A 27,145-nucleotide genomic window follows, 5' to 3' on the forward strand; every position below is an offset into this window, starting at 1 on the left:
CTTGCCTGACTGGGGGTCTTGTCCGCTGGCGCACGTGGCTGCGCCTCTCCTGGGCCCGCCGCTATGCTGGTGCTGTTCGAGACCGCCGCTGGCTACGCTATCTTCAAGGTAAGGGGATTGGGGAGCCTTTTGTTTGGTGGGGGCCCATCTCTGTCCAAGTGGGCCGCAGTGCGAGGGGTGGCCGCTGTTCTGCGGTGAAGCGGAAGTGAGGCGCGGGGTGGGAGCGCACTCCGGGCTTGCGCTGGACTTTCGGTGGGGGGGGGGGAAACGTGGACGGAGGATGAATGCCTCCATGCTGGGCGGCTCCTCAGGGAGCTGAGCCGAGCGACGGCCCTGTGCGGTGCCTCGGGCCGGACAGGAGTCGGGGTGGGGGTAGGTAGGAACAGGGAGGCCACGTTGTGAATGAGGCCTTGAGCCAGAGGTGGGATGAAGGGCCTGCAGTGGGAGTTAGCAGATACTGGGTGGGAGTGCGAATGATGGGGTTTCTCGGTGGTCCTGTGTAACATTACTCGTGGCGCTCCTTTCCTCCTACCCGTAGGAGTGAATTTCGTAGAAGGTTATGCGCCTGTGGCCGTACTCCTCTAGCGTCACTGGAGGCAGCCGGGTGCGGGCACGTTGACCTCTCTCTTTTCCTATCTGCGTCCTCATAACTCTTGTGCTGGGAAAATCTTGCAGATGCAGGAAGGGGCGTGTGGGAGACAGGCAGTCTGTGCCTAAACAGTTGTACGGAGTGCCTTGATTTGAGTGCTTTTCTGAAAGTGGTGCTGGTCTGCCGGGCAAGCACATGGCCAGGGTGAGCATGCCTGCACGGGTAGTGTGTGGTCTGACTTCCCATGCTGAAAATGTGGGCTGAGAGGAACAGACCGCTTCACAGGGCCCTGCCAGCCTTCTAGTGAAGTGTCTCGAAGGCTGCCTTTTCATGATGGTTTGAACAAGCTTCTGGCCTGTTCTCTCAATTGAATGTTGATGTCTGTACAGTTTCACGGGCTCATACAGGTTTTTTTTTCTAACACTAGTGGGTTTTTTCCCCCTTAGCTTGGTATGGTATGTGTTGGGTTTTTTGCTTGTGTTTTTACCCCTTGGTTTAGCTCGTGTAAACACTGATGCAGGTGCAAAGGGAGCAAAGTGCTGGTTTCTTTAGTTCCAGTCTGCTGCAAAACTACACCCTTGGTGCTTTAATCTGCCGTGAAACCTTTCCTCCTTATTGGGGTGCAGCTGTGCAATTCAGGCAGGGAAACTTTCAAGATGTAAACCTCAGAGAGGCTGTCTGCAAGCAGATGACTTCTGCTCTGTGCCCTCACTCCTGCCCCCAGCACTTAGACCTGCGGAACTAACAGAGCAGTCTACCTGAAGGTTTTGCTCATTGGATGTTCACATTACTGTTCTGTGCCACACCGAGTTAGTAAAAAGCTAAAAGTTGTCTTTTGAATAGGCTTAAACCTCTTGTGCAAGGAACCAAGGCCTTTTGACCTTTCACAGGAGCTAGGAGGGCCGTATTTTAATTCCTGAAACAACGTAGACATCAAGTAAAGGTGGGAGGAGCATAAAGCGATGAAGCCCTTGCGGAAGGGCTCCAGCAAGGGTGTGGGGTCTGGCTGTGATGTGTGTGCGGAGCGGCCAGAGGGCGCCAGACACCAGGGAGCAGCGTTCAGAGGCTGCTGAGTATCGCCGGGGGAAGAACAGCGCCCTGCAAAGTGCCCTGGCTGGATTGGGAAAGGTGAAAGCTGTTTGCTGAAATCGATCAGAAGTAGTATTTTATTAAAACACACATTTTAAAGCAAGTTTGTTTTACATCCTGATTCTATTTGCAGCCGCCAAGAACATGTATGACGAGCCCCCGCGCATACCTATCTGCCGGGTGAGGCTCTCGGTCAATTAGCTTTTCTTTCCGACACACCTTAGCTGTTCACCTGCAAGCTTGTGCCATTGTTATACCTGTATGTTCATTTTCTACCAGCGTTTTCCACAGAGTTTACCTTTTCTTCTTCTTAAAGCCATTTCTAAAGATTGTTACTGCTGGGGTGCTTGCAGTAGGGAGGGAATTGGAGGGAGGTTCTTTGGTGTGAGTTTGTTTGGTTTGATTTTCGGTTTCTTGAGGGTTGGACAGAATTCGTGCTTCTGAATTTTGGGAGACCGTCATGGTCACCCACTACCATTTTCAGCAGTGCCCATTGCTACCATAACTGCTCTGCCTTTATGCTTTGATGGTTAAGAGTTGCTGTCCTCTGCAAGCTGTGTAGTTCTCAGGTATTTCCTTATAGGTATTGTGCCCATCAGAGGAAAAAACAGTCTAAATAGTAAGGGCAAATGGAACATAGCTGTGCTCTGGATCTTGGAAGACTTTTTCTGAGGCAACTTACTAACTTGCAGCACACAAAATCTCAATAGACTTGTAATTTCTATATGCTAACAACCTTGTTTTAGCAGCTTCTGTGTTCTTTATTGATGCACCCATATCTGTTTATAGAAGGTAAAAATTCTGTAGGCCTTGGGGTGTAAAAGATAAATTGGAGGAAAGAATCAGCAGGCTGAGGAAAGGCAGTTACCCCAAGGTTTTTCTGTGCCTCAGAGTCCTGTGGGAAATGAGTTGCTATGTTCACTTGCTCAGCTACTAATTAAGCTTAAAAAAGGCAACCTCTTTTGACCAGGGTTTAAAAATTTGCAAGGGAGTGTGTTCTCAAACTCAAGAATGGTTCCTGCACTTGCACCAAGTCAACAGTTTGTTACATTTGTGTTGTAAGGACAAAACCACGAGATTTTTGAGTGGAGTGTAAAGAACATTGTTGTAAAGATCTTGACTGTACTGCTCCCCTGAGTACTTTTCTAGGAATTTGCAGTACTCTGTGTTTTGTGAAATGTGGGTAGGCTCTCGGGGTGTAATTGTTAATTTTGTGCTGTTTAAAACTGGAGAGGGATCCCCTGTACAGAGATGAGATTAAGCCATTGCTGCTGCATAGATCTAATCCTTGGCTCAGCTGATTACTGAGCTGTGGAAAAAAAAGTTGGTTTCTTTTTCTTCTTTTTTTATATATCATTGTTTCTCTTTCTTCCTATGGCTAGCTCAGCTTAAGTTAAAAAAACTTGTGGGATCATGTCTTCTGGTTAGGCATCCCAGACATGCCTGTACTTTCTTAAAGCAGTGGCAGGTTTGGGTTTGGATCACTGAGGTTGTGAATGACTCCTGTAGAAGAGATGGAGCAAGCCCAGTTTTGATAAACTTCCTTTAATGTGTAGGTTCAGAAGGGCCCAGCTGTTAGTGGGCAACTTCTGTAATTTAGATGAAAGTAAACCAACTAATATTGTCCGTCTAGTGGTAGGATAAAGCCGCTGAGAGAACAATGAAACTGGAGATCACCAAAATTAAGTTTGTAGACTCAATGAATATTAACTTCCAGTGACTGGATACAGTGAAAATCTGCTTCAGGTCTTCCCTGCTGAATGCAGAGTTGAGGGTTGTTCAGAAGTGCTTTAAATACAGTTGTGTGCAGTTTTTGTTATTTTCTTTTGTTTCCTCCTACAGGTTCTGAATGAGAAAAAGCTCCAAGAAGTTGACAGCTTATGGAAAGAATTTGAAACTCCTGAAAAGGCAAACAAAATGTAAGTAGCCTCATGTGGAGATAGCAGTCTGGTTTTGGAAGGACCTGACTGCCTGTAGTTAGGCATATCTGAGATGCAGAAAGAAGTACTGGTTTGTATTTTTCAGTATGTAAAACCTAGAAGCTGTCAACAATAATAATGAAAAGTTAGATACTCAGAGAAACATAAAATGGAATATCAAAGTGAAATAAAAAACTTCTTTTCTTGCAGCATATTTAAGCTGCCAAAGTCATTACTACATGTCACTGAAGCAAAAAATTGAACGTTTTAAGGAGATTTGGATGTCTTGACAATAACGTGTAACTTGTAATGCTGGAGCTGGCTGAAATGACAGGTTTTTGTGTTCACAGGAAATGCTTAACCAAGAAAACAAGTTCAATCCATCTGAAACTAGTAGTGTGTGGATCATTGTGAACTGAGAGTGCTGTTGCCTGTGCCGTGAGTGTTGGCTTGGCTGCGTATCTGCACAAAGATTGCAGTCTCCACTAAGCAAGCTGTCCTTCCTAGCAGATTGCCATGGAGCTGGAGACAGCAGTGCATTCTTTCCAAGTCTGTCTAGGGTGTTTTTATTGGAAGGTTTATAACCAGCTTTGGTTATAATGGATGCTTCTGAACAAGTTATGCTTTGTGATTTGGATTTATCCTGCACTGTAACAGTATTTAGAGGAAGAACTACAATGTCTTACATCTGCCTGTTTGTAGTGTTAATAATCTTGTCTTGGAAACATCATCTTGGCCATTTGCTAGACAGGATGTGGCTCTTAGTGGATCTCTACTTCAATCAAAATAATTCCTGTCTCTTCTGCCTTTCCGAAAAGGCATCAGTATAATCCTGGAGCTTCTGTTAGGCTCTGCCAGTGCTTAACTCAAATGTTCAGCTTTATCTGTGACCTTGCTTCCTTTGCAGATACTTGACTCGCAAAGAGCAGTGGATAATCAGAACTAGATTAGCCAAATGCCTGTCCTTGACAAGGAATTTACTGGATTGAGATAGCTTCTTAACACTAACGCTAGATATCAACACCAGAGGCTGTGTGAGAGGGAGAGAGAAGCTCAGTCTAAGACCTGACATAGTGTAGTCAAACACTACCCATGTGATGATTTTGGGCTCTGGACGGCAGTTAATATCATGGTATCAGTCAGGGTTGGAAGGGACCGCAAGGATCATCTAGTTCCAACCCCCCTGCCATGGGCAGGGACACCCCACACTAGATCAGTCTGGCCAGAGCTTCATCCAGCCTGGTCTTAAACATGTTATGTTTGATTTAAGCTCAGCTCAGAACTTGCATTCTATACATCTAATTGCAAGGAGGGACTTTAGCATTCATGGACAGTGAATCAGTTCAAATTTAATGTCTTTGAAGATGCATTTGATTGCATTGCATGTTAAATCTGAGCTGTGCAGGCTGTGCATTCCACAGAGGCAAAAGGTTCCCTTTTGAACCTGAATGGGAAGATGCTATTATCAGTCAGTCACCAGTGACACCATATTAATCAGAGTGCAGTGTTGAAATTTAAGTGGATGATGCCCATCTTTGAATGTGAACTCACTTAGGCTTTCTAATCATGTTGGTCCTAGAATTACTAAATGAAAATATTGCTGCTTTTTTTTTTACCTATTTTAAAAAAGGGTGCATAGGGTCCAGCTGAAAAATCTCTTCACACTCAAACTTAATTGGCAGGTTTAATGCACTTCATTCTTTTGAGGATCTGGGTATTGACCTCTGCTCTCTTGCAATCTTAGGGAGAAGAGGGGAACTATAATAGTAGAGGCAGAACAAAAGTAAAATGGTTCTAGCATCTGGTTTATGTTCATCTGTTTACACACTTGCATTGTTTTTCTGTAGAGTGAAGCTAAAACACTTTGAAAAATTTCAGGACACAACAGAAGCACTTGCTGGTAAGTGAGTTAATGCCATTCTTACATCTATCCAGTCTATAGTGCAGTAGTGTTGTAATGAAGTCTAGTCTTTTCCTGCCGTACTTCTTTCCCAAGCAGCTGACTAATGAGCACCATGTAGAAGTTTTTGATGTGTTGCCTGTTGTCAGTGATGGATTCTTGTCGAAACTGAATATGTATGATTTGAGTCAACATTTCGTCACTACCACTGAGACAACAGACAGATAGTGGAATATATGTATTACTACAATGGTTCCTGTTTTATAGATGCATATTATGACTGTGGGTTTTCAGCCTAAAAACCAAAACAACTGTATTATATGTAAAATACATTCAGGAGTTTAAACAAAATTGAAAGCCTATGTGCAGTAGTTTTTATTAATTCCACACTTAAATGCTTGATACTGTGGAGTGGTTTGAGCAGAAATGATAAAAGTTCTAGCTTATCATTCAGAAGTGGCATGACTGTTACGGCTGAGTGTGCAGTCGGTGAATGTTCCAGGTCATGTTTATGACTAAACAGTGGATCTTTGCATTCTGATGTGGTAGGGATAGCTTATAAAGGAATCTAAGAAAACAAGAATGGAGACATAACCATCATAGACTGAAGCTGCCGTACATTCCTCTCTATTTGCAGATGGTTGAATTTAGGTCATGCCTAGTTAAGCCTTTTAAAAAACCAAACCAAAACACCAAAACCAAACAAACCTCACAGAACAAAACAACAAAACCTACACCGAAAAACCCCAAACCAAAACCAAACACCCTCTGCTGCCCCCAAAATACCAAAACCAACCCCAGCGACTGAAAAATCTAAACCAATCCCAAAGCTTCTACTGCTTTGCTTCAGATTTACTTACCTGCAAAATGGGAGAGATTATTCAGGCTACCTACATCACATTTATCTTGAAGAGAAGACTGTTTTCATGGCTATTTTAAGTGAATTTCAGAGCTGTTAAGTAGCTTGAAATATGGAGACTTATCTTCATTATAGAAAGGTTAAAAGGAAACTTGGCACAGTACTTAGGTTTTACCCTAACATTTCATTAAGGTTCTGTAAAACCAAAATCACTTACCGCTTCTCTGTTAACTGTGAAGATGATGCATCAATCACAGAAGTTCAGTGGAGCACATAGCTGACCCACAAAGAGACTTGTATAAGTGCCTGCTTAAAATATTATATTGTGTGGGATTATAAGGCTTTTACAGATCTATCCATAATTGAGAATGAAGAATATCCTTTTAAAATTCCTAAGTCTATATGCTATATTAAAAAGAGCCATGTCTGACTGCCCAGTCAGTGTGTCTGGCGTCATTCTTTGTTGGGCTTTACATAGTACATTATTGTTGTCAGAGGATACAAATAAGTAATCGATTTTAGGATATGGTTGCTGACTACAGGACCTGGGAAATGGTTGGTTAATTCAATGATACAAAAAATATTCCCATATAACCTTGCCTTTGGAAATGTTAAACATGTATCTAAAGCATATGGCATACTGTTTATAAAGATCCTTAAACAAAATTGACAGAAATAGAACTGAAAGCATATGGAGAAAGGGAAGGCAACTGGAGAAGGGTTTTTGATTTAGGCTTCCAAAGGAGCAAGTATATAATTTCCTTCTATTTTGATTTTTTTGCCACTGTATGACAAACCAGTATTGCAGCTCAGACTAGAGCTATTGTGGGCAGTTAAAAAAATACCAAGTTAGGAGTGCTATTTTTACAGATTTTTTAAGGAGGGGGTAAAAACCAGCACCTTTGTGTTTTGGGTTTTTTTGTTTGTTTTATACAGCATCCACAGCTCTCGTGGAAGGCAAGCTCAGCAAGAACTTGAAGAAAATTCTCAAGAAGATAGTGGCAAAAGATGCCCATGAACAGCTGGCTGTAGCAGATGCCAAACTTGGAGGCATCATAAAGGTGATAACCAATTTTACCATTCTTCATTGTGTCTCATGCTACTGAAATCTTACAGTCAAATTCCAGAGATTTTTCAGTTATCAGCAATGGATTACACTGCCAGTTCTGTGTTTGCAGTGTGGAAGACATCTAATCCTTATGATAAATGGATGCTGCATGTATATTGGGAAGATAGCAACTTGAGTACAGAAGTGAATGGTATGGTAAAAGTGCAGTAAGATGTTCAGGATTGCTTGATTTCCCTCTTAAATATTGGTTAGAGATTCAACAGATCAAAAACTTAATTTCCCTAATGATCCCATCCAGAAAGAGAGAGTGAGGAGCCAAACAAAAAGCAACAAAAAAACCAGCCAGGCTGTAAGACATGCAGCAACAGGGGACTGATGAGATGTCTTGTTGGGAGCTCTGCCTTCTGCAGTCTAGAAGCAGTTGTGCGTGTCCTTTGGTCCTGGCCTACAGAGAAGGGAAAGAAGTATGATAGAGGTGGACTGCTTTCTCCAGTATCTCATAGGTATCAAATACCAAGTTACGATCTCATATTTGATTGCTCCCTGTTCCAGTGACTTTATTCTGACCACCTCCTCATGCTGTGTTAGCTGCTGGTGTATGCTGCAAAAGGAGAAGAATTTAGTGTTAAAGTGAATAATACCAAGGACTCTGAACTACGAATTTTCAGTTTTGCTCTGTGAAAAAGAGCCAAACCCCACAATCCTCTACCTCTAATTTTTCTCTTTGTAGCCAAACTGTTTCTAGTAAGGTGCAGAATCTTAAATCTTGGGTTCCAGTGTCTAAATACCAGCTAGAGCATTAATTATAAATCTCCTCTTCAAACAGTTACTCTGTGGAGAGCTGGGTGTGTCACTAGTTTGAGCATCAAAGACGATTGAAGCTCTTGCGTAATTACAGCACTGCAGTGAAAAATCCAGGCTGCTGGAGGAAGAAGAGCTTTAGAGGAATGTCATTGTTTTGCCTGACTTTAGAGCATTGATTTTTATCCTGCAGGACAAGCTGAATTTGAGTTGCATACACAGCCCAATGGTTACAGAGCTGATGAGAGGAATTCGCTCACAGATTGAAGGGCTTATTACAGGCCTCCCTTCTCGAGAGATGGCAGCGATGTGTCTGGGTCTGGCACACAGGTGAGTTCCTAGAACAGCTTTGTTTCATCCCATGTTTTCCCCTCTCTTGTGTCCTTTGCTGTGCTGCCTGAAGTCCAGGTATGTGACATGGTCTCATACTCTGTAAGTGAAAGGCTTTCCAGTTTGCACTCACCCTTTAGAGAAAGGCTTCATCTTCACCTGAAGTTGATGGCTTTCTTTCAGATGTTACATAGTTAAGGATTTAGTTTGAAATGTCCCTGTAAACAGTCAAATGGGTCATTCAAAAGTCCATTGATGCTAAGACAAGATAAGGACCATGATTTACTGATTTATGCCAGAATAAATATCCATATAATACGTCGGTGTGAATGTTAAAGGCAGAGCTGTCTTTCTACCTTGCAATCACTGTCTCTTAGATTGAGTGGAGCAGTGGCTAAACACAAAGTTGTTGGATCAGCATTGGGTCAAGCATTCATTCAGGAGTAACTTCTAATCCATATTTTGATGTGAGCTTGTCCTTTCTGTAAGCCATTTTCAAGTTAGAGAATTGCTTTGCTGTAGCTAGTTCCTTAAAAACAGATGTGTGCTTGCTCAGAAAATGGGCATTAATATTGAAAAAGGACTTTGAAGATGCAAGTCCTTATGGACATCCATTATCTTTTACTATAGTCAGAAACTTTAAACCTACATTAAAGTTAGATAGTAATGGGCTTTTTCAGTGAGAATCTGTTGCAGGAAGTTTCTTTTGTTACTTTACATTAGTGTTGCTGATACTTGCTGCTGGGTAGGTACAGTTTTGTGTGTTAAGTCCAGATAATGCAGAACTGGAAGTGCTGTTGACAATTACTTTTTTTGGGAACTATGCAGAAAGAAATGAGCAGCTAATTAATTTAACTTGTTTTCACTCTGCTACACATGGTACAGGTAGCCTTAACTTTCACTCTGGTCACAGATTATGTGCATGTATGTGTGTTGGAGCTCTTGTGAAACTTGTCAGTGAGGCTCCTGGCCACAGCTGACTGGTTAGTGGCATAATACTGAGCTGGTATGAGTGAGTTATGGACAGCTATATTGGGGCATTTCCTGCATCAGAATGTCAGGATGTTGATGTAACTGCATTTTTGTCTCCTCAGCCTTTCTCGATACAAGTTGAAATTCAGCCCAGACAAAGTAGATACCATGATTATCCAGGCAATTTGTAAGTATGTTTAGTGCTTAAATTATTAATGAATTTGTCTTAGGGTAGCTGACTGACTTACATAGGTTATGGAAATGTATTGCTGTCAACTTCCTCCTATCATGTTTCAGTAAATTGGGCATTGGTGTTCAGCATAAGGTGTGGTTTTTTAATACTGTTTTCCACAAGCAGAAGCGTTTTTGGGGTAATAAAATAAAGCAATGTCCACTTTTTCCTTGTATAGGGATCAGCTGAAATATAGGCAGTCAGTTCTGTCTCCTGAGGGCTTGATTTCCTAACATGCTACTTTCTGAGTAGTTGAGAGAATGAGCTCCACAGAATGTGATTTTCTGACCCTTCATTTTGGTGGTATCTTGTGTAGAGGGCAACATGGAATAGACTCTTACGTTAGGTGTGCAAAACCCACTGCAGTACATAATGGTGCATTCCATCTCCTTGCTTTCTTAATGGAATACAGACAAATTGTAAATGCAGCTAGCAAAATCCATTCCTTCATTTTCCTTGAAGAAATCTGCATCATAACTGGCATGCTTGCTGTGAAGCAGCAGCGAGGAATTCTGTTTGGAATATTAATTCCCAGACCGTTGTCAATGATGAAACATAGTTGAGATGAAGTTAATGATATAATTCAGTTCCTTCGTCACTACCACTGAGACAACAGATGGGAATGTTGGTATTGTGTTACTGGGAAATATTTTAGCCTCGGGGCCCTGTAGCAGTATGTGCTGTGGGTGTTATGACCAATAACCAGATTTACATTAGAATATATCTGGCAAGTTGTGAGCTTGTTGGATTTTTATTGGGTGTATTTATATTATAAAAGTAACTAAAGGACTTAATACAATCTTGTAAATCAAGTAATTGAATGCAAGATTTCTCAAGATTAGAACCTTTTTCCTTAAAAGTTTATAGGTGGGTAAATTTTATATTAATCTTATGTGTAGCCCTCCAGCTGACTTCAGACGAAGAATAACTGCTGCTCACAATGAAACTTCCAGGCCACACTGGAGAATCCTGATACTTTTACAAAAACTGTGCCTGGGATGATGCAGTTCTCTGAAAAGTAAAGACTTCTAATGTATGGCATCTTGTATTTCATTCCAGTTGTCATGGGATAAGATACTTCAGTTTATATCCCTGTACACTATTTAAATGTATTGGAGTTTTCCATTTTTAGATAAAAAAGTCCATTTTTCTTTCTTGCAGCACTTCTTGATGACTTGGACAAAGAACTGAATAACTACGTCATGCGCTGTAGGGAATGGTATGGTTGGCACTTCCCTGAGCTGGGCAAAATCATCACAGATAACCTAACATACTGTAAATGTGTGCGGAAAGTTGGTGAGTAATAAGGAGGTGTGAGCTAGGGCAATCTCCTATGGTAGTATGCGATGCATTAATGGCACTGGTTTGTAGACCTACAACTTGCTCACCCCCCTGGTTACAGTCCTGTGAACGGTCCTGCCTTCAGCAGTGGTTTAAATAAGGCCAGTAGAAAAGTAGCATATGCTTGTGTTTGTGTGTTGGTGAAATTTTGTAGAATCATAGAATGGTTTGGGTTGGAAGGAACTTCTAAAAGTCAGCTAGTCCAGCCCCCTTTGTTGTAAGCATTTACCATTTCAAAGCTCACAGGAAACTCGAAGTGTGTCAGCAGTCAGTTCTTCACGTACTGTCAGCATACCTTCTTAGATCACAGGCAGTCAGCAAACTACTTTGGAAATTAACTACCAAAAAGTGATTTAAAAAGAATTGCTGCCTATTAGCTTAGTGAGTGTTCTTGGGGTCAACAACTGCTACACTTTTTCATAAGAGTAGAAAGAGGGACTGCTCTATAATGTTCCAGACACTTGCCTCACCTCTCAGGCATGTGCTTTGTATTTATGATTTTATTGATTTAAAAAAAAAGGGGGGTGTGTGTGTGCAGTTTGCAGTCCTTAAGAAACTTCCTTAAGAAGCTTCTTGATTTTTAACCAATTATAGAGGAAATTACATGGATTTGCCTAGTAGTAAATGACCACTTCTGGGTCATTTACAATTCTTCCTTGCAACTTTGTGACTGAAAATTTTGTAGCAAGGAGCTAGTGGAAAGGTGAAGTATTGTACAGTGTTACAGAGTAAGGACTTTTTTGCTAGTTTTTTGCTAGTCACATACAGTATTTCCAACCATTCTCTGCTCTAGTGTAAATGTAAAGTCAGAACATTGTTTTATGTTTGGGGAGTTTGGAATAGGGTAATGTCAGACTTGACTCACTTCTTTTATTTTGGACTTTTATTTTTGTCTGGTTTTATGCTTTTTTACTAGTTCATCTTGCCCCCAGAACAAACATGCTTTCATCTCTCCCCCCACAGGAGACAGGAGCAATTTTGCCTCCTCTGATGTTTCTGACATCCTACCTGAGGAGATTGAAGCGGATGTGAAAGCTGCTGCTGAGATTTCCATGGGGACAGAAGTATCAGAAGAAGATATAAACAACATAATTCATCTCTGTGATCAGGTATATACACATGGATGAATATCAGTGGCAATTCCATTATAGCCATTTCAGAACCTCTTGTGGCAAGGAAGGATTTTCCCAGGGTGTTGCTAGCACACTTGTAATGGCGGTGATGATTCTGACACTAGTTGCTTTCCTGATGTACAGACATGAGGGTTGCACAGTCACTACCTCATCTGAGCCATCTCAGACTGTTGAAGTCTGCACAGTCTTCCAAAAGTTGCAGCCTTACTTTTGGGGGGAGTAATTTTGTTATCATTGTACTCTGAAGTCCTTGAGATAATGGTACTGTGTAGCCTCTTTTTAATCTGGTGTTGTTGAATCTAGGTAATAAACCCTAGGTTAAAAGTGGAGCACTGTAGCCCCAAAAGAATTAGGAGCCCTGTCCTGCTTTAATCAGGATTGTATGTGAACTCTGTGACTTTAGTGGTGACTTTACCAGGGAGTGGCAGGGTTAGGAGTTTCTGTTCATTGTCTAGACCGGGTTGATTTTTAATGTGCGTTCTAATTTTGTGTATTTGTATGGAACAAGCAAAGAGCATTTATCCTATTTCAAGAGAATGGTGGCAAAGATTTATGTGAAAACTGAATGTTCCAGGTGTTTGTCCTAAAGAAAATGTCCTTACTAAGTGTTTTTCTTCTGCTTCACTGTCTTTGGCATGCTGTCAACTCTTTTATCAGGATCTTTGCTGAGAAAATAAGTTGCATAAGGGAATAAGCAATAGAGATCTAATATACTTGGTAGGTGGAGCTCTGCTCTGGACATATGCCCTATATAAAGCTTTCTAAAACACTGGCTTTTTACTGTCTTCATTTTGTTAGTCTCCTTTGTTGGAATACTTGATACTTGGTTATTTCAGTATATTTAACTCTTAATATTTGTTAGTTGGCTAATACTGATTTCTGTAACCAAACTCTGTGCCAGGTGATTGAAATCTCCGAGTATCGAACACAGTTGTATGACTACCTGAAGAACAGAATGATGGCCATTGCTCCTAATCTTACTGTCATGGTGGGCGAACTGGTTGGAGCGAGGCTGATTGCTCATGCAGGTGGGTTGCACTGTGAAGTGAAAATGAAGTTTTGATGACCTCATCAGAGATTTTCTTTGAGAAGCTGGTCAGCTAAAAGCACTATGCAAGGGCCTAGTGAACATCTCATGGCAAAGAATGGGAAGGTAGCTCTTGAGGAACCTCAGAATACCAGCATGAGCTTGGTGATAGTCTATGATGACAGAGTTCTTGGTTGGCCTGAATTCTTTTTGGAATATGAGGGCAACTTAAGTCACTACCTCTTCTGAGACACTTGCTGAGCCTCCTGCTGGTAGTCCAGTAACTGCTGAGATAAAATGCTGACAAACTAGCATTAGGCTTTTATAGTCTGACTGGCTCAAGGTAGCAGCCTTATTCCAGTTACCTATGCTGCAGTTCTGTGACGACATCATCTTGCTGTTCCTTACTTTTGTCAGGAGTAGGCATTACTCCAATAGAATATGTTTTAGTCAGTCTCCATTCCTGTTGCCAAAGTCAAACCAAGGCAGTTAGTTGTAGCGTGAAAGACTGAAATGGCTTACCTGTTGTGACAGTTTTAGGCTGTGCCTTTAAGGAAAAGACAGCTACAGAACACTAGTTTGGAGGGGGTGTGGTGTGTGAGAATTTTTCTCACTACCACACTTGTCCTTCAGGTAATGGTTCTGAAGGAGCTCTCATAGAAATATATGGTCCTGAGCTTCCTACTCCAGAATAGGGTAGGAATCCATCCTCCTTCTCTAGCTGCTTCTCTGACAAATTAATATTGCTGTGTCACTTTCTTCCAGGTTCCCTCTTGAATCTGGCAAAACATCCAGCTTCAACAGTTCAGTTACTGGGTGCTGAGAAGGCACTCTTCAGAGCACTGAAGACTAAAAGGGACACACCTAAATTTGGCCTTATCTATCATGCTTCCCTAGTGGGACAAACCAATACCAAAAACAAAGGAAAGGTGAGTTGCAGAATTGTTTACTATTTTGGCTTCTTTCCAGAGCATGGGATGGTTTGAGCTTCACAGTGAGGCTCTTTCCATGGCCTGCTATCTGTACTGCTTCGTGATTACATGGAACTTGCCACTCTCCCACAAATCTTTGGATGTCATTGTTTCCTGTTTGAAAAAGCAAAAGGAATTTCCATTGAATACATCTGAGTAACAACAGATGCATTCCTGCTGAGTTATGATGCAGTGCTGGCTTTCTCAAGGTGTATGTTACTGCTTTCTTTGTGATCCTAAACTAAGCTGTTACAGGCTTCAGTCTTACATGGAAACTGGACTCTTCTTGTGCTAGAGCTAGTAACTTTTGTGGCATGCTTTTAAAGAGCTTAGGCTTTTGTAATGCTGGTAGATGTGAAGATATGTTTGAATTCTGGAGAAAGCTTATGCAGCTGGAAGCTACAGCTCTAGCCTAATCAGAAGGTTGAGTGTGCTATGTATAACCAATTTGCTCTCTCAGATGTTTCCCTCTATCAAGAAAATAAGTTGTTATATTAAGAGTATTTCAGTCTTGATAGAACCATGTACTAATTGTGTATTGAACTAAACACTGCTGGTTACTTTGTTCTTTTGTTTGTGGTTTCCAGATCAGAATGAATCCTTGCCTTGTGTTAAGTCTTAGCATTTAATATTCTTTCTGACGTTTCCAGATTTCTCGAATGCTGGCAGCGAAGACTGCCTTGACTATTCGTTATGATGCCCTTGGAGAGGATACCAGTGCTGAAATGGGTGCTGAGAACAGACTAAAAGTAGAGACGAGGATGAGGCTTTTGGAAGAGAGAGGGGTAAGTCTGGCAGAGGGCTGAATGAAGCTGACTTTTTTTCTCTTTTTTTTTCCCCTCTATGGTACAATTTCTGATACGCTGCTTTCTGAGTCTTCCCTTCACTCAGTTGTGTGATCTAGTGTCACTTTCGTTGTGTAGTGTATCCCAACCATGCCGGGAGCACTGGGGTTTGGAAGCTGACTCCATCCTTCTGTCTGTATGTCAGTTTTTCTTGTATACTTACCTGTCTTCATTTACATTATACTGAAAAATTTTGATTCTGAACAACATGAAAGAAATCATATCTTTATGTTCTACCACCTCTCTGTATTAATTGCAAAGACATGTTCGTTGCTTCATAGCTTCTTCACCTCAGAAGAAAATACATTTGGGGTTTCTCCCTCTCCCCTTTCACCCTGTTTTCCACCATGGTTCCCCAAAATCCAAATACAGGTCTGGTGATGCTTGGTCTGTAGCTAAAGAAAGATGGTCTGTAAATTGCTGCGTTGTTCTCTCATCACCTAATGCATACTCTACTTCTCTATACCTGTTGATCCATCTCTTGCCATCGGCATGGCATGCTAGGAGAATGTAGGGTTCACTTTCCTCTTTTAGGTGGCGTGCCTGCTGCATGTGTTCTTGTAAATGATGACTAGGTTCAACCTTCCAAGGTAGAAATAGTATATTTGATCCAGTACTATATACCCTTTAATTGAATTTGGCTCTTTAAAAGCAGGATTAGGAAAGAACATAAATTTCTTACCCTAGCTACCTCCTACTCACTATGCTGCTTGCAGGTGTAAGACTCAGAGGTACACAAGATCAGTAATATGTGTCTGCCTTTCCATTTTAAATTCCTTTCAAGAGCTGTAGAAATTGCTGTGAATTGGTTTCCTTACCATTTTTATTTTTTTTAACTTCAAAATTTTCCATACAGATACGAAGAATAAGTGGCACTGGTAAAGCCTTGGCCAGGACAGACAAGTATCAGAACAAGAGGTGAGTAGTTTTTCCTTTCAGCTTGGCTGAGTATAAATAGAACTCCATGTGTCTGGGTTTTTTTTAATTATTATTTCATTGTCAGCTGAACTGATTGAAGATCCAGAAAACATTTTTTAATGCTCTTAAACAGAGATGATAGTTCTCATCAGTAGTGAGAATTTCCATTTTCCCACATTTTACAGTTGTGGAGAAACAGTCTTGATTTTCCTATAGTAAATTGTCAACATCAGCAGCTGGCCTGCAGAGCTGGCAGAAGGAGCCAGGGAGCTGCACAGTTTCCCTATGTTCCATGAGGAGGTGGTTGGAACTCTCCTTAGCAGCTTGGATCCCCACAAGTCCATGGGACCAGATGGGATTCATCCTAGGGTGCTGAGAGAGCTGGCAGATGAGCTGGCCAAGCCACTCTCCATAATTTTCCAGCAGTCCTGGCTCACTGGCGAGGTCCCAGAGGACTGGAAGCTGGCCAACGTGGTGCCCATCCATAAGAAGGGCCGGTTGGATGAGCCAGGGAATTATAGGCCTGTCAGCCTGACCTCAGTGCCAGGCAAGATCATGGAACAGGTCATCCTGAGTGCAATAACACAGCACTTAAAGGATGGCCAAGGGATCAGGCCTAGCCAGCATGGATTTAGGAAGGGCAGGTCCTGCCTGACCAACCTGATCTTCTACGATCAGGTGACCCGCCTGGTGGATGTGGGGAGGCCTGTTGATGTAGTCTACCTGGACCTCAGCAAGGCCTTTGACACCGTCCCCCATAGCAAACTGCTGGCCAAGCTGTCAGCCCATGGCTTGGATGGGAGCACACTGCGATGGGTTAGGAACTGGCTGGAGGGCCGAGCCCAGAGAGTGGTGGTGAATGGCGCCACATCCAGCTGGAGGCCAGTCACTAGTGGTGTGCCCCAAGGATCAGTGCTGGGCCCTGTGCTCTTTAACATCTTTATTGATGATCTGGATGAGGGCATTGAGTCCATCATCAGTAAATTTGCTGATGACACCAAGCTGGGGGCAAGAGTTGATCTGCTGGAGGGTAGAGAGGCTGTGCAGAGGGACCTCGACAGGCTGGACAGATGGGCAGAATCCAACAGCATGAGATTGAACACATCCAAGTGCCGGGTTCTGCACATTGGCCGCAACAACCCCATGCAGTGCTACAGGCTGGGGTCAGAGTGGCTGGAGAGCAGCCAGGCAGAGAGGGACCTGGGGGTGCTGGTCAATGGTAGGCTGAACATGAGCCTGCAGTGTGCCCAGGCAGCCAAGAGGGCCAATGGCATCCTGGCCTGCATCAGGAACAGTGTGGCCAGCAGGAGCAGGGAGGTCATTCTGCCCCTGTATACTGCACTGATTAGGCCACACCTCGATACTGTGTCCAGTTCTGGGCCCCTCAGTTTAGGAAGGATGTTGACTTGCTGGAAGGAGTCCAGAGAAGAGCAACAAAGTTGGTGAGGGGTTTGGAACACAAGCCCTATGAGGAAAGACTGAGGGAGCTGGGGGTGCTCAGCCTGGAGAAAAGGGGACTCAGGGGTGACCTTATCCCTCTCTACAACTACCTGAAGGGAGGTTGTAGACAGGCAGGTGATGGTCTCTTCTCCCAGGCAGCCAGTACCAGAACAAGAGGACACAGTCTCAGGCTGCGCCAGGGGAGGTTTAGGTTGGATGTTAGGAAGAAGTTCTATACAGAAAGAGTGATTGCGCTATGGAATGGGTTGCCTGGGGAGGTGGTGGAGTCGCTGTCATTGAAGGTGTTCAGAAGGAGACTTGATGGGGTGCTTGGTGCCATGGGTTAGCTGTTTGGGTGGGTTGGATTGGTTGATGGGTTGGACACGATGATCTTGAAGGTCTCTTCCAACCTGGTTTGGTTTATTCTAATAAAGGTTTATTCTAATTTAGATGCTATCAGCAACATCCCAAAAAGTTGAGTAGTTTGGGGAGTTAGTAGGTAGCATAGGTAGCAGCTTTTTTAAATGGAATTCTGAATAAAATAAATTTGAAGAAAATCAGTGGTAGAATTAAATTGATATGGAAGTTGCCCTAGAGGCCTACTTAGTCACCTTTTTCTTCAAAACAAGTGGTGGGTGTGGTGTTGGTTTTTTGTGTGGCTTTAGCAAAGCTTTGTCTCCTTGTTTAGGTATTGTAATATGTATCTCAAACAATAGATAGATAGGGTCTGTCCTTTGAACACTATTAAGAGTAGTTTCTGTTGCCCAAAGTGACACACTGTAAATTGCAACTGGGACAGCTGAACATCTAAGGATTTGAGCAGGTTGTTGTCATTAGTCTAAGCTGTGACACCTAGGTTTTTCACTTAATTTAGTTGCAGGCTTCTAGCTTAGCTTGGCTGTTCAGAACAAGAGGATACAGTCTCAAGCTGTGCCAGGGGAAGTTTAGGCTTGAGGTGAGGAGAAAGTTCTTCACAGAAAGAGAAATTGGCCCTTGGAACGTGCTGCCCAGGGTGGTGGTAGAGTCACCATCAGTGGAGGTCTTCAAAGAAAGATTGGATGTGGCACTTGGAGCCATGGTTTAGGTGTAAGGAGGTGTTAGGTATTAGGTTGGACTTGATGATCTCTGAGGTCTTTTCCAACCTGGCTGATTCTATGATGCTGTTCAAAGGTTCAGCCAAACAAACATCACAGATGTAGAGGTGTCAAGTTTTTAGGAAAACCAAGGCTTGCTGCTAGTTCTGTGAAATAAAGTAGCACTGTTGCACCCATCTGCAGTCCCCAAACATCTTTCTCAATCCTAGCTGTTACTTTCATTTTCATATACTAGGCATTTCCAAGTGTAGTGATGGTTGTGATTTTTGGGGCAGCTTTTGAACAGACACAGTCAGTAAATGAAGTATCAGGGTGTGTAAGGAGGCAGTAGCTTAAGGAGGAGGGAATTGAGGAGAAAACATACATGCTGGGGTTTGACCTCTTGAAATGAGTCATGAATTCCTGCCAGGACATGTTTCTACTGCTAGACATGCTTTGCAAACATGTCTAGGCATTGGGGAGAGACTGACGATGGTTCCTGGCTGTTTGAGGGAAACCAACTCAGTCCCTGTCAGATTGTCCTCGTACAAAACCAGCAGCACTGCTGCTTTATGGAGATGGTTTGAAGAACTAAGCTAATATTTTACGGAGATTGGCAAGGATCTTAGTCTTGTATGAAACTATGGATCCTGTGTGAATTAGGTATATCAAAGTAATGTTTCACAAGTTAATTGCAATGTAGTTTTTAGAGATGAGCTTCAACTGAAAAGAGATGAGAATGCATTACCTGTCTCTGCATATTTATTTGCTAATGTATGTAATTATTTTTAATTAGCAGCAGTATTGACAGTATTTGACAATGACAAGGAAGTCAGTGAGCTGTTTTCTGAGTTTTTTCAGACTCCATTGTTTGCAAAAGGCTGCATAATCAATTTCTGTAAAGCAATATGCAACATTAATACCCAGAAGAAAAATGTCTGTTGCTTAGAGAGTGAAGTGATGGTGCTGTCTTTAACCTGTGCCAAGGCAGCTACTTCATATTCTTACTTTAGATACACAGTACATGGCTGGAGTGGAATAGTTTAGAGTGACTGTTTTAAAGCTCCATTCTCCTTCAGTAGGAATTCTGTTCTGAATGGGTAAGAAAAAAAATTGCTTCATTGCTATTAGACAATTCAATTGCCCCTGAAAAAGTCCAACTGATGAGCACCGGGTTTCAGGGTGGCTGTTTCTCTGCAGCCTGTAGAGGAATTTGGGACTGAACAAAGGAGGATGCAAATATTTGAGAAGAGTCAGTTTCAGATGCAGATTAGGTATTTGAATGTTTGGTAAAGTCAAAGATACAAGTGATACAGAGAAGAGCCACAGCATTACCCTGCCTTGTGAGGTGAATAAGTGGTGCAGAAAAAGCAGAAGAAAAAGCTACTTCTAATCTTGTATACCCCCTTAGGGTGTGCTTATATGAAATTACCAAATTATGGGGAGGTATGTGCTTGTGACAAGAAAAACTGCTAGAAAAGCCTTCAGGAGCACGCAGACCAATTTAATGGATAATTTAAGTGGTCTGTAGCGCTGTCAACAGTTAGGTAGGAGTTTGGTTTTGGTTTCTGTTATCTTCTGTCAGGTCAGACAGTTATATTCATGGTGTATCTCCTGTAGTCATGATTACTGATGAGCCATCACTACCCTCATTACCTCATCACATGTAGATGCTTTGTGAGCTGAGCGAGATTCATTTGCAGATATTTTCAGAAGGTTGTGTTGGAAAGTTTGTGTTCAACTGCAGGATCTTACCTGAGGGGCTAGCTTTACTTTCTTGTTACTTAAAATGACTTGTTTTCTTCATTACAGTGAAATAAAAATATTTGACCCATCTGGTGACTCTACTCTTCCTACTCTTTCAAAGAAACGCAAAATTCAGGAGGTGGATGAACAAAACACAGAGGTTGCTGTGAAAGCAAAGAAGTTCAAAGCAGAAATAAAAGGTTAGTTGCTGCATCTGTACTGCTAGCATGTTGCTGTGTTCATTGTGCAGTGATGCTTAGCACAGCCAGCTGCAGTATATGGTGGTTCTCAGATACGACAGTGTATTTAATAAAAAGTAATAATCCTTTACAGACTGGCAGCAGACTGCAATCAGTTTACTTGAAATATTGGTTGTAAGCGTACATGAACCTTGAAAACAAAAATTATACTTGTATTCTGACAGAATTTTCTTGTTCAGCAGGTTCACATTTAGTGGGCCCCAGTATTTTGAAGGAAAAAAGCTCTGTGTAAACCCACAGTTGTTGAGTTGTCTTTAAAGAACACTGCTTTCTGTATAAAATATTTCCTGGCATATTGGAGCATATGAACACTGAATGTCAGAATTCGTGGTGAAATGACTGTCCCTGAATTTACATAATACATGAACAAGTATTATGCTCTTGAAGCTAAAACTGAGCTGTGACCACAGTTCTTCTTTGCTTCTCTGCTAAATTACTGTTTGAAGGAAGAATTTGGGCTGCAACTTCAAAACAATCTGGTTTTATATTATGGTTCATTTTGAGAAACATTTCCTCTCCATTATGCAAGTCAGCACCTCTAAAATATCTTGTGTAATACTTGTTGTTATAGTGGAGAACATAGTGTGTCACTTGAGGGGGGGGAAAGGAAAAGGAAAATTACTTTTAAGTCACTCCTGAGACCCTTAGCCAGATACAGGAGTGATAGGACAAAACTTCCAAGTTTTGTCAACTACCGATGACTCCAGCAGGTGAGGGTTTTGTTTTCTACCCTTTGCTGTGTTTCTGTGTTCTACAGTATGAGAGTTTAGTCATGCTGGTTCTGTAACCCCTTCATGCTTGGCTCATGTTGAGGTTTGATCTTTACAGATGTTAGTTGTAAGTCATGGATGGAGCAACTTGTAGGAATGTAAACTTAGAACTACAGTTACACTTGAGGGAGAATTCTCTGTGCCCCAGCTTGTTCTCTTATCACAAGAAGGCGAGGACACGTGAATGCTTTGGAGGCTTGAACTTTGCCTATTTGGGTTTTGGAGAATGTGGGTGTTCTCACAGCTACTGCTTTTGATAATCTTTTTGTATGAACTTCACTTACTATAGTCTCAGAATTGTTCCTTTGGGTCTCTCTTGCATTATAAACGTGATTGTTGACATCTCACAGGCATGAACTTCTCACAGGTGGAAAATTGCATTAATTTCCAGCCTGATCTCTGAAAGAGTATGAGGATATTTCTATTCATAGAGGTTTTATTCAAGGATTCATGCTTTTCTGCACAAACCTGATGGTGTTTTCTTACTTGTTTTATTGAACGTTGATCCTTCACAATTTAGGGATTGTGTGGAGCTTAACAGGTATCTTTGAGCTACCAAGAACTATTTAAGCTGTGTTCAGAATACTTATGAACTGATGAAATATGTACTGTTTGCTTGTGTGGGTTTTTTTGTTTGTTCTTTAGGGGGGGTTGGAAACAAAAAAGATATTGCATTGCTTCCTGAAAAGATAGGACATCCTTCAGATGTGTGATTCCTGCTTCTCCCCAGATTTTCATATTGGCTAGGTCACTTTATTTGAATACTTGGACATTAGAATTAAGTTTGCCAGTTGCTTCAGAGTATGAAAGAAGTGTTTTCAGAGAGCTTATTTAAAGATATCACCTGTATGCAGAACTAATCCCTTCAGGGTCTCCTCTTACACCCTTTAAAATAGTGCTGCCCCATATGCTTGTAAATTCTTCAATTTGACCACTTAGCAAAGTGCATGGATTTCATGACAGAAGCTAGACAGACCATGACCTTGCTCTTTTCCAATATAATTGTTATAGCTGCACAGTTTGCTAGAGGAGCACTGGTGGTGGTCCAAGAAGTTTGAGTAGTTCAGTAAGTTCTGTAATATGCAGAGGAGGTCTCAGCATTAAGATTTATGTTGCATGTCCACTTGAATTTGCATGAGGGTTAAGTTTCTGCTTGTCTTGATTTCTGGTTTTGGTGCAGTGCTCTATTAAGCTTGTCCTTGGTCAGAGATAGTGTTGTGAGAGAAGTTTCTGCTCCATCCTTCTTCATGCTGTTTGTGCAGCGGCATGATAAATGAGGATGGCAAAAAAGCAGTTCAGGGAAAAAAGGAATTCCTTAGCCAGATTACTTCTAATCCTGTTTCCATTACAAAAAGAAAGTAAAGGGTGTCAAACTGTTGCTTTAATATTTGCTGTAAATGAGGACAACATTTTGAATTGTGCTAGCCTGAAATGTAAATTTTACTGCAAGATGGAGATGTTTGGTGTTTTCTCTGTGCCTTTTTGGGGTGCAGGTATGGCAGTACTCTGGATAGGAACTGGTGGGTAGTTTGGAGGTGAGGCATGTACAAATCAGTCGTTGATTCTGTGCATGCAGAGCATCATGTGGAGGAAGGTAGGCGTGTCAGGCTAGTGTATAAAAGCTTAGAAAAAAATGGTGGAAAATGGGTGAGTGGAACTGCTGGTGGTATCTCCAGGACTGTCAGTCAAACTGTTCTTCTAGTGCTGCTTTCTGTGCCTCAGTGCCTGATAGGAAGAGCTGTTGACTTTCTTGTCATCTGGTGTGTATCACAAAGAAACCCCACTGGGCTTGAGTGGCTTAGAAGTGTTGTACCCAGAGGGTAAAAGACCAGCTCTCTTGGAGTCTTATCCTCATGCTACCTCGGTACAAATACATGAAGTCTTGTAATGAGCTTTGCTAAAAAGCAGCAACTGAAACCTTCAGGAAGGGTGTCTGCTGCTAGCTGTGGACAGTGACACTGCCTATGAGTGTGCAGCGCATCATCTGCAGTTGTAAATTGTGACAGGTTCCACTGCCTTGTGTGTCAGACTTGATGACATGTGGGACAGTAACAAGAAGTTATTTTTCCAGGGTTACCACCAAAAATTTTGCATGAAAACTAACGGCTTACCAATGCAGCTGAGTGAACATAGCAAAATAAGATGTGTATGCTCCTTCTGTGCTCTATGGCTTTAATGTAGTATTTGCTCATATTTTGGCTATTTTTGATTCCCCTGTGTTATGCATAGGGAGGTGTGGGTGCTTACTTTTAATGTGTTTTGAATGTTTTATGCTTGCACACTTTCACTGTGAGTGATGTGTACAGCAGAATCCACTTACAGTTATATTTACCAGTTCCTTTGTCTGCAATCCTTTGCTGGTCTGCAATCCTTTGATGCTTTGCTTCTGGCATTTTTTTAATGTCAGAAAACTGCATGTGTTAGCTGGCTCTATTTTCTTGTTGACATGTCTAGAAATTTTTTTTACCCTGAAGTATATATTTTTTTTTTTTCTTGTCTGAAACTTATGTTAGAGGCAAAGAGTGAAGTGTGGGTTTGACTCATATAATCCTTCTGCTGCCTTGAGGAGCTAAACTTGTGATAAAGTATGGTCAAGATGTTAGGAAGTTGTGTGTTTGGAGTTTCTGTGATTGCATTGACTTTCTTTTTTGTTTTTTCTGTAAGTAGTGAGTGTGCTTCAAAATGACATGGATTCATTTTTTTTTTAAGGGAGTACAGTGGGAAAATTACTTCCTGAGTCACACCTAGAGTAGCAACCGTACACACCACAAACACCACCAGCTTTAGCATCTTGATTTTGCAGCTACTGAGGGACAGTGGTTGCTGTATCATGACTTACTCATGAGTACTATGTACTGAGAAACTTTGTGTCCAGCACCGATCAGACATACAAATGTAACTTTGGTCTGCTGCAGTAACAGACTGGCTGTCAGCTTGATGATGATTTCTGCTTGTTTCTTTACATAGAGTTTCCCAAGACCTGTGGTATGTATTCTAGAAAATGAGTGGTATTAGAAAGGCCAGCTGTTGACAAATAGTTCTGAAAAACAAATGTAAGGGGTAGCATTACTAAGTTTTCCCTTGGGCTAACATTGCTCTCAGCTTACATAAATAATTCAGTTCTTGGCTTCCAGGACAGGAAAGAGTTTCTGCTTTTACATTAAATGCTTTATATTAGCTCAGCATTAAGAGATCTTTGTGTTTGGCAGTTCAAGCAGTAAAGAAAACCAGCCTGCTTCTTAGCGAATTTCTAACACCAAGATAAGGAAATCAGTTGTGAATAAGCTGTTGCTGGCTGAACACATTTATAGTGTGGCTTTTAAAGTCCTTCCACTGCTTTTATGCTGTGAACAGTCTGCTTGCAGAAAGAGTACTGGAATATAGTTTGGCATACAAGTGAAAACATTCAAGCTTGCCTTCAACTTTGGGAGCAGCATATAGGAGTGGTGTTTGTGCCAGGACGTGTGAGTAGCACTGTCTGAGCATTGTCACTTGTGTCTTGGGTAGTTGTATGTTTTGATTGTAGCAGGGAGTAATCGTGCAGATAAGGGCAAAGTGTAGGGAAAATAGGTGTAGAGAGATGTGAAGAAGAGGCAGTGTGGTGTCCAGTGTTTTGCATTTGTACTATCACTGCATCTTCTCACATGTCATAGAAGGCTTTTCCTTTTATCTGTTACACTCTTAATAGCCGACAGCCTGCCTTTAATTTTTCTTCCTTCTGTTGTACAGAAGAGACAATTGTGGAAGATGATGAACCTGTCAAGAAGAAGAAGAAGAAAAAGGATAAGGAAAAGCAAGCTGAAGAAGAGGAGGTACTGAGTGAGGAACCTCCCACCAGCCCTACAGTTGAGGTGAGGCAGAATTGCACGGCACTTCAAAACATGGAGTGTGTGGAGGGCAAATTATTCTTACTCATGGTGTGCAAAGAGTTCTACTCTTAATAACTTAATTTCATTATATCCTTCACCATATTGTCCAAGGTGACTTGCATTAGAAAATAGGATCTGGGAAATGCATGATTGTAATGCCTCCAGGTACCAGGAATGTTTCTCCTTCTTCCCTCTGCCTACTCCCAGCATTAGTCTTCTCTTTCTTCATCTTTTCTGGTGGAGAGAGTATGCCTTGGTGCTAGTCCACAGGCATCTGTCTAGTGTTCAGGACTTGGAGGGAGGAGAGACTTTACCTGATGAATTGCTAAAGCGTCATTTGATGTCTTCTAGCAACAGTAGAGTGAATGGGACCAAACCAAACTAGTTGCTTAGCTTCTAAATCCTGTTCTTTACACGGGGTTTCATTTTCTACCTGTTGTTTGGGCAGCTACATAGCTTGGCCACAGTAGTGAGCAGCCAGCAGCATGGCAGACAGCACAACTCCTGTAAACACTGTAAACATCAAGTGCATTTAACAGTAGAGGAAGAGGACATCTCTTGGGTTGTGCTTTGCTGAGTATGGCAGCTGCTGTAAGTGTGAGGTCTGTTACCTAACTATGTGTTCTTTGCTTCTCCATGATGCTTTGTTCATAGCAGAATTTGTTTGTTTGCAGAATACAGAGAAAAAGAAGAAGAAAAAGAAGAAAATAAAAGATGAAGACTGAATAGCAGGGGGAAACATTTGCCCTTGGACAGCTGCTTCAGAGTAGCATTTCTTGACAGAATTTCTTTAGCGTCTTGCTGAAAACTAACTTCCCTGTGTTGCAAGAGGGCAAGGAGGTGGATTTGGTAGTTACCTTCTGCTCTGGAACAGGATACCCAGTGTCTCTGCTACTAAGGAGAGTTACTGGATTATTTTCAGTTTCTTTTGTTGAAAAGCTCCCATTAGATTCTTTTCTCATATGCAGTTTCCACTGATAAGGAATAAAAACACTTTAATGGAGATTTTATGCCTCTGCCTTCTAACTTATTTGTTCATTCTTTAACCATCAGCAGGACTATTTCTAAGAGGTATTGTTTTAAATGAACAGAAAGAAATATTTCTAATTAGTGTGTAAATATTTTGCTACATTTTATTTTCTGAAGAATTCAATGGTCTTAATATTCTTAGGTTCATAAAGTCCATAAAAATATGAACATTTCTGCATAATACCAAAGGTGCACTGAACATCCAAGGTGTCTCACTGAGTCTGCACTGTAGTTTTCCTGAGAAAGGTGTTTATTTTTAAAATCTTTCAAAACATTTTTGGTTTTGCTGCATTGACTGACAAGATTCAGACCCATGTTTTGAACTCATATCAGTTTATTTCCAGATTCCTTCTGTGGCAATTGTACCAATGTTCTTAATTTAAAAGAAAAAATAAAAAGACTCAGGGAAAGATTGCTTTTTCAGCTCTTTAATTAATGAAGCTGAAAAGACAACAGGTTTTTATTAGTACCAGAAATCAGCCATTCTCTCTGCACTGGAGTAGCACCATGTGATCAAGACACTAAAGCCCTTGAAGCTTTATAGCAGAAAAGGAAACAACTTTTATTTGACTATGTTTATCACTCAGTTCATCAATCAATATGAGAGAGTATTTTTTTTTCTAGGTGTAGTTATAGACTGTGACATAAACAAAACAGCAGTGTCTTTAGCTGGACAATGTTGCAGCCAGTATTGCTGCCACTTTTTTTGTGGAATCCAGTGTATTGGTGAGCTCTTGATGTTTAGCTGCTGTGGCTTACTTCCCTGTTAGTGTAAGTGGATGCTTAAAGAAACTGGTAACATGTATTAGTGCACTTTTACCAGTATTAAGAACATGAACTGATTTTCCCTCCCTGCCCAGGAATGTTGCAGTGAGTTTAAATGCTGTAAGTGAGAGGTTGGTCAAGGAGTATCCCAAAACAGCTACTGGGACTCTGCTATTGTATTGAACCATCTCTTACCCT

General features: G+C 41.6%; 1 protein-coding gene and 4 non-coding genes across 6 annotated transcripts; all 5 read left to right on the forward strand.

Moving 5' to 3' along the window:
* On the forward strand, positions 1–26,156 carry NOP58 (NOP58 ribonucleoprotein). Of its 2 annotated transcripts, none has more exons than XM_068138315.1 (15): positions 1–108; positions 3,521–3,597; positions 5,445–5,497; positions 7,293–7,417; positions 8,420–8,556; positions 9,651–9,715; positions 10,922–11,056; positions 12,065–12,210; positions 13,136–13,262; positions 14,027–14,190; positions 14,883–15,017; positions 15,934–15,995; positions 20,321–20,454; positions 25,014–25,135; positions 25,828–26,156. In XM_068138315.1, the coding sequence occupies exons 1-15, from the start codon at positions 64–66 to the stop codon at positions 25,876–25,878; spliced, it is 1,578 nt and encodes a 525-aa protein (XP_067994416.1). In that variant the 5' UTR covers positions 1–63; the 3' UTR covers positions 25,879–26,156. The 2 variants fall into 2 exon arrangements, with proteins under 2 accessions (XP_067994416.1, XP_067994415.1); XM_068138314.1 differs by lacking the exon at positions 1–108 and adding an exon at positions 1,586–1,717.
* On the forward strand, positions 5,633–5,721 carry LOC137441554 (small nucleolar RNA SNORD70). Its single transcript, XR_010987433.1, has one exon. It is a non-coding gene; the product is annotated as a small nucleolar RNA SNORD70 (small nucleolar RNA).
* Positions 10,293–10,380, forward strand: LOC137441555 (small nucleolar RNA SNORD70). The gene has a single exon (XR_010987434.1). It is a non-coding gene; the product is annotated as a small nucleolar RNA SNORD70 (small nucleolar RNA).
* Positions 12,312–12,397, forward strand: LOC137441560 (small nucleolar RNA SNORD11B). The gene has a single exon (XR_010987438.1). It is a non-coding gene; the product is annotated as a small nucleolar RNA SNORD11B (small nucleolar RNA).
* LOC137441559 (small nucleolar RNA SNORD11) lies at positions 13,430–13,515 on the forward strand. The gene has a single exon (XR_010987437.1). It is a non-coding gene; the product is annotated as a small nucleolar RNA SNORD11 (small nucleolar RNA).
* Positions 26,157–27,145: the final 989 nt, after the last annotated feature.

Source organism: Melanerpes formicivorus, unplaced genomic scaffold (assembly GCF_026170545.1).
Source record: "Melanerpes formicivorus ecotype bairdi unplaced genomic scaffold, bMelFor1.0.p_v2 SCAF_5, whole genome shotgun sequence".
Classification (NCBI taxonomy): domain Eukaryota; kingdom Metazoa; phylum Chordata; class Aves; order Piciformes; family Picidae; genus Melanerpes; species Melanerpes formicivorus.

Coding starts and splice junctions, on each gene's coding strand:
- NOP58 (XM_068138314.1), top strand. CDS start 1,601: ATGTGTGTGCGGAGCGGCCAGAGGGCGCCAGACACCAGGGAGCAGCGT. Junction 7,418..8,419: donor AACTTGGAGGCATCATAAAG/GTGATAACCAAT, acceptor TTTATCCTGCAG/GACAAGCTGAATTTGAGTTG. Junction 20,455..25,013: donor GTTCAAAGCAGAAATAAAAG/GTTAGTTGCTGC, acceptor TCTGTTGTACAG/AAGAGACAATTGTGGAAGAT.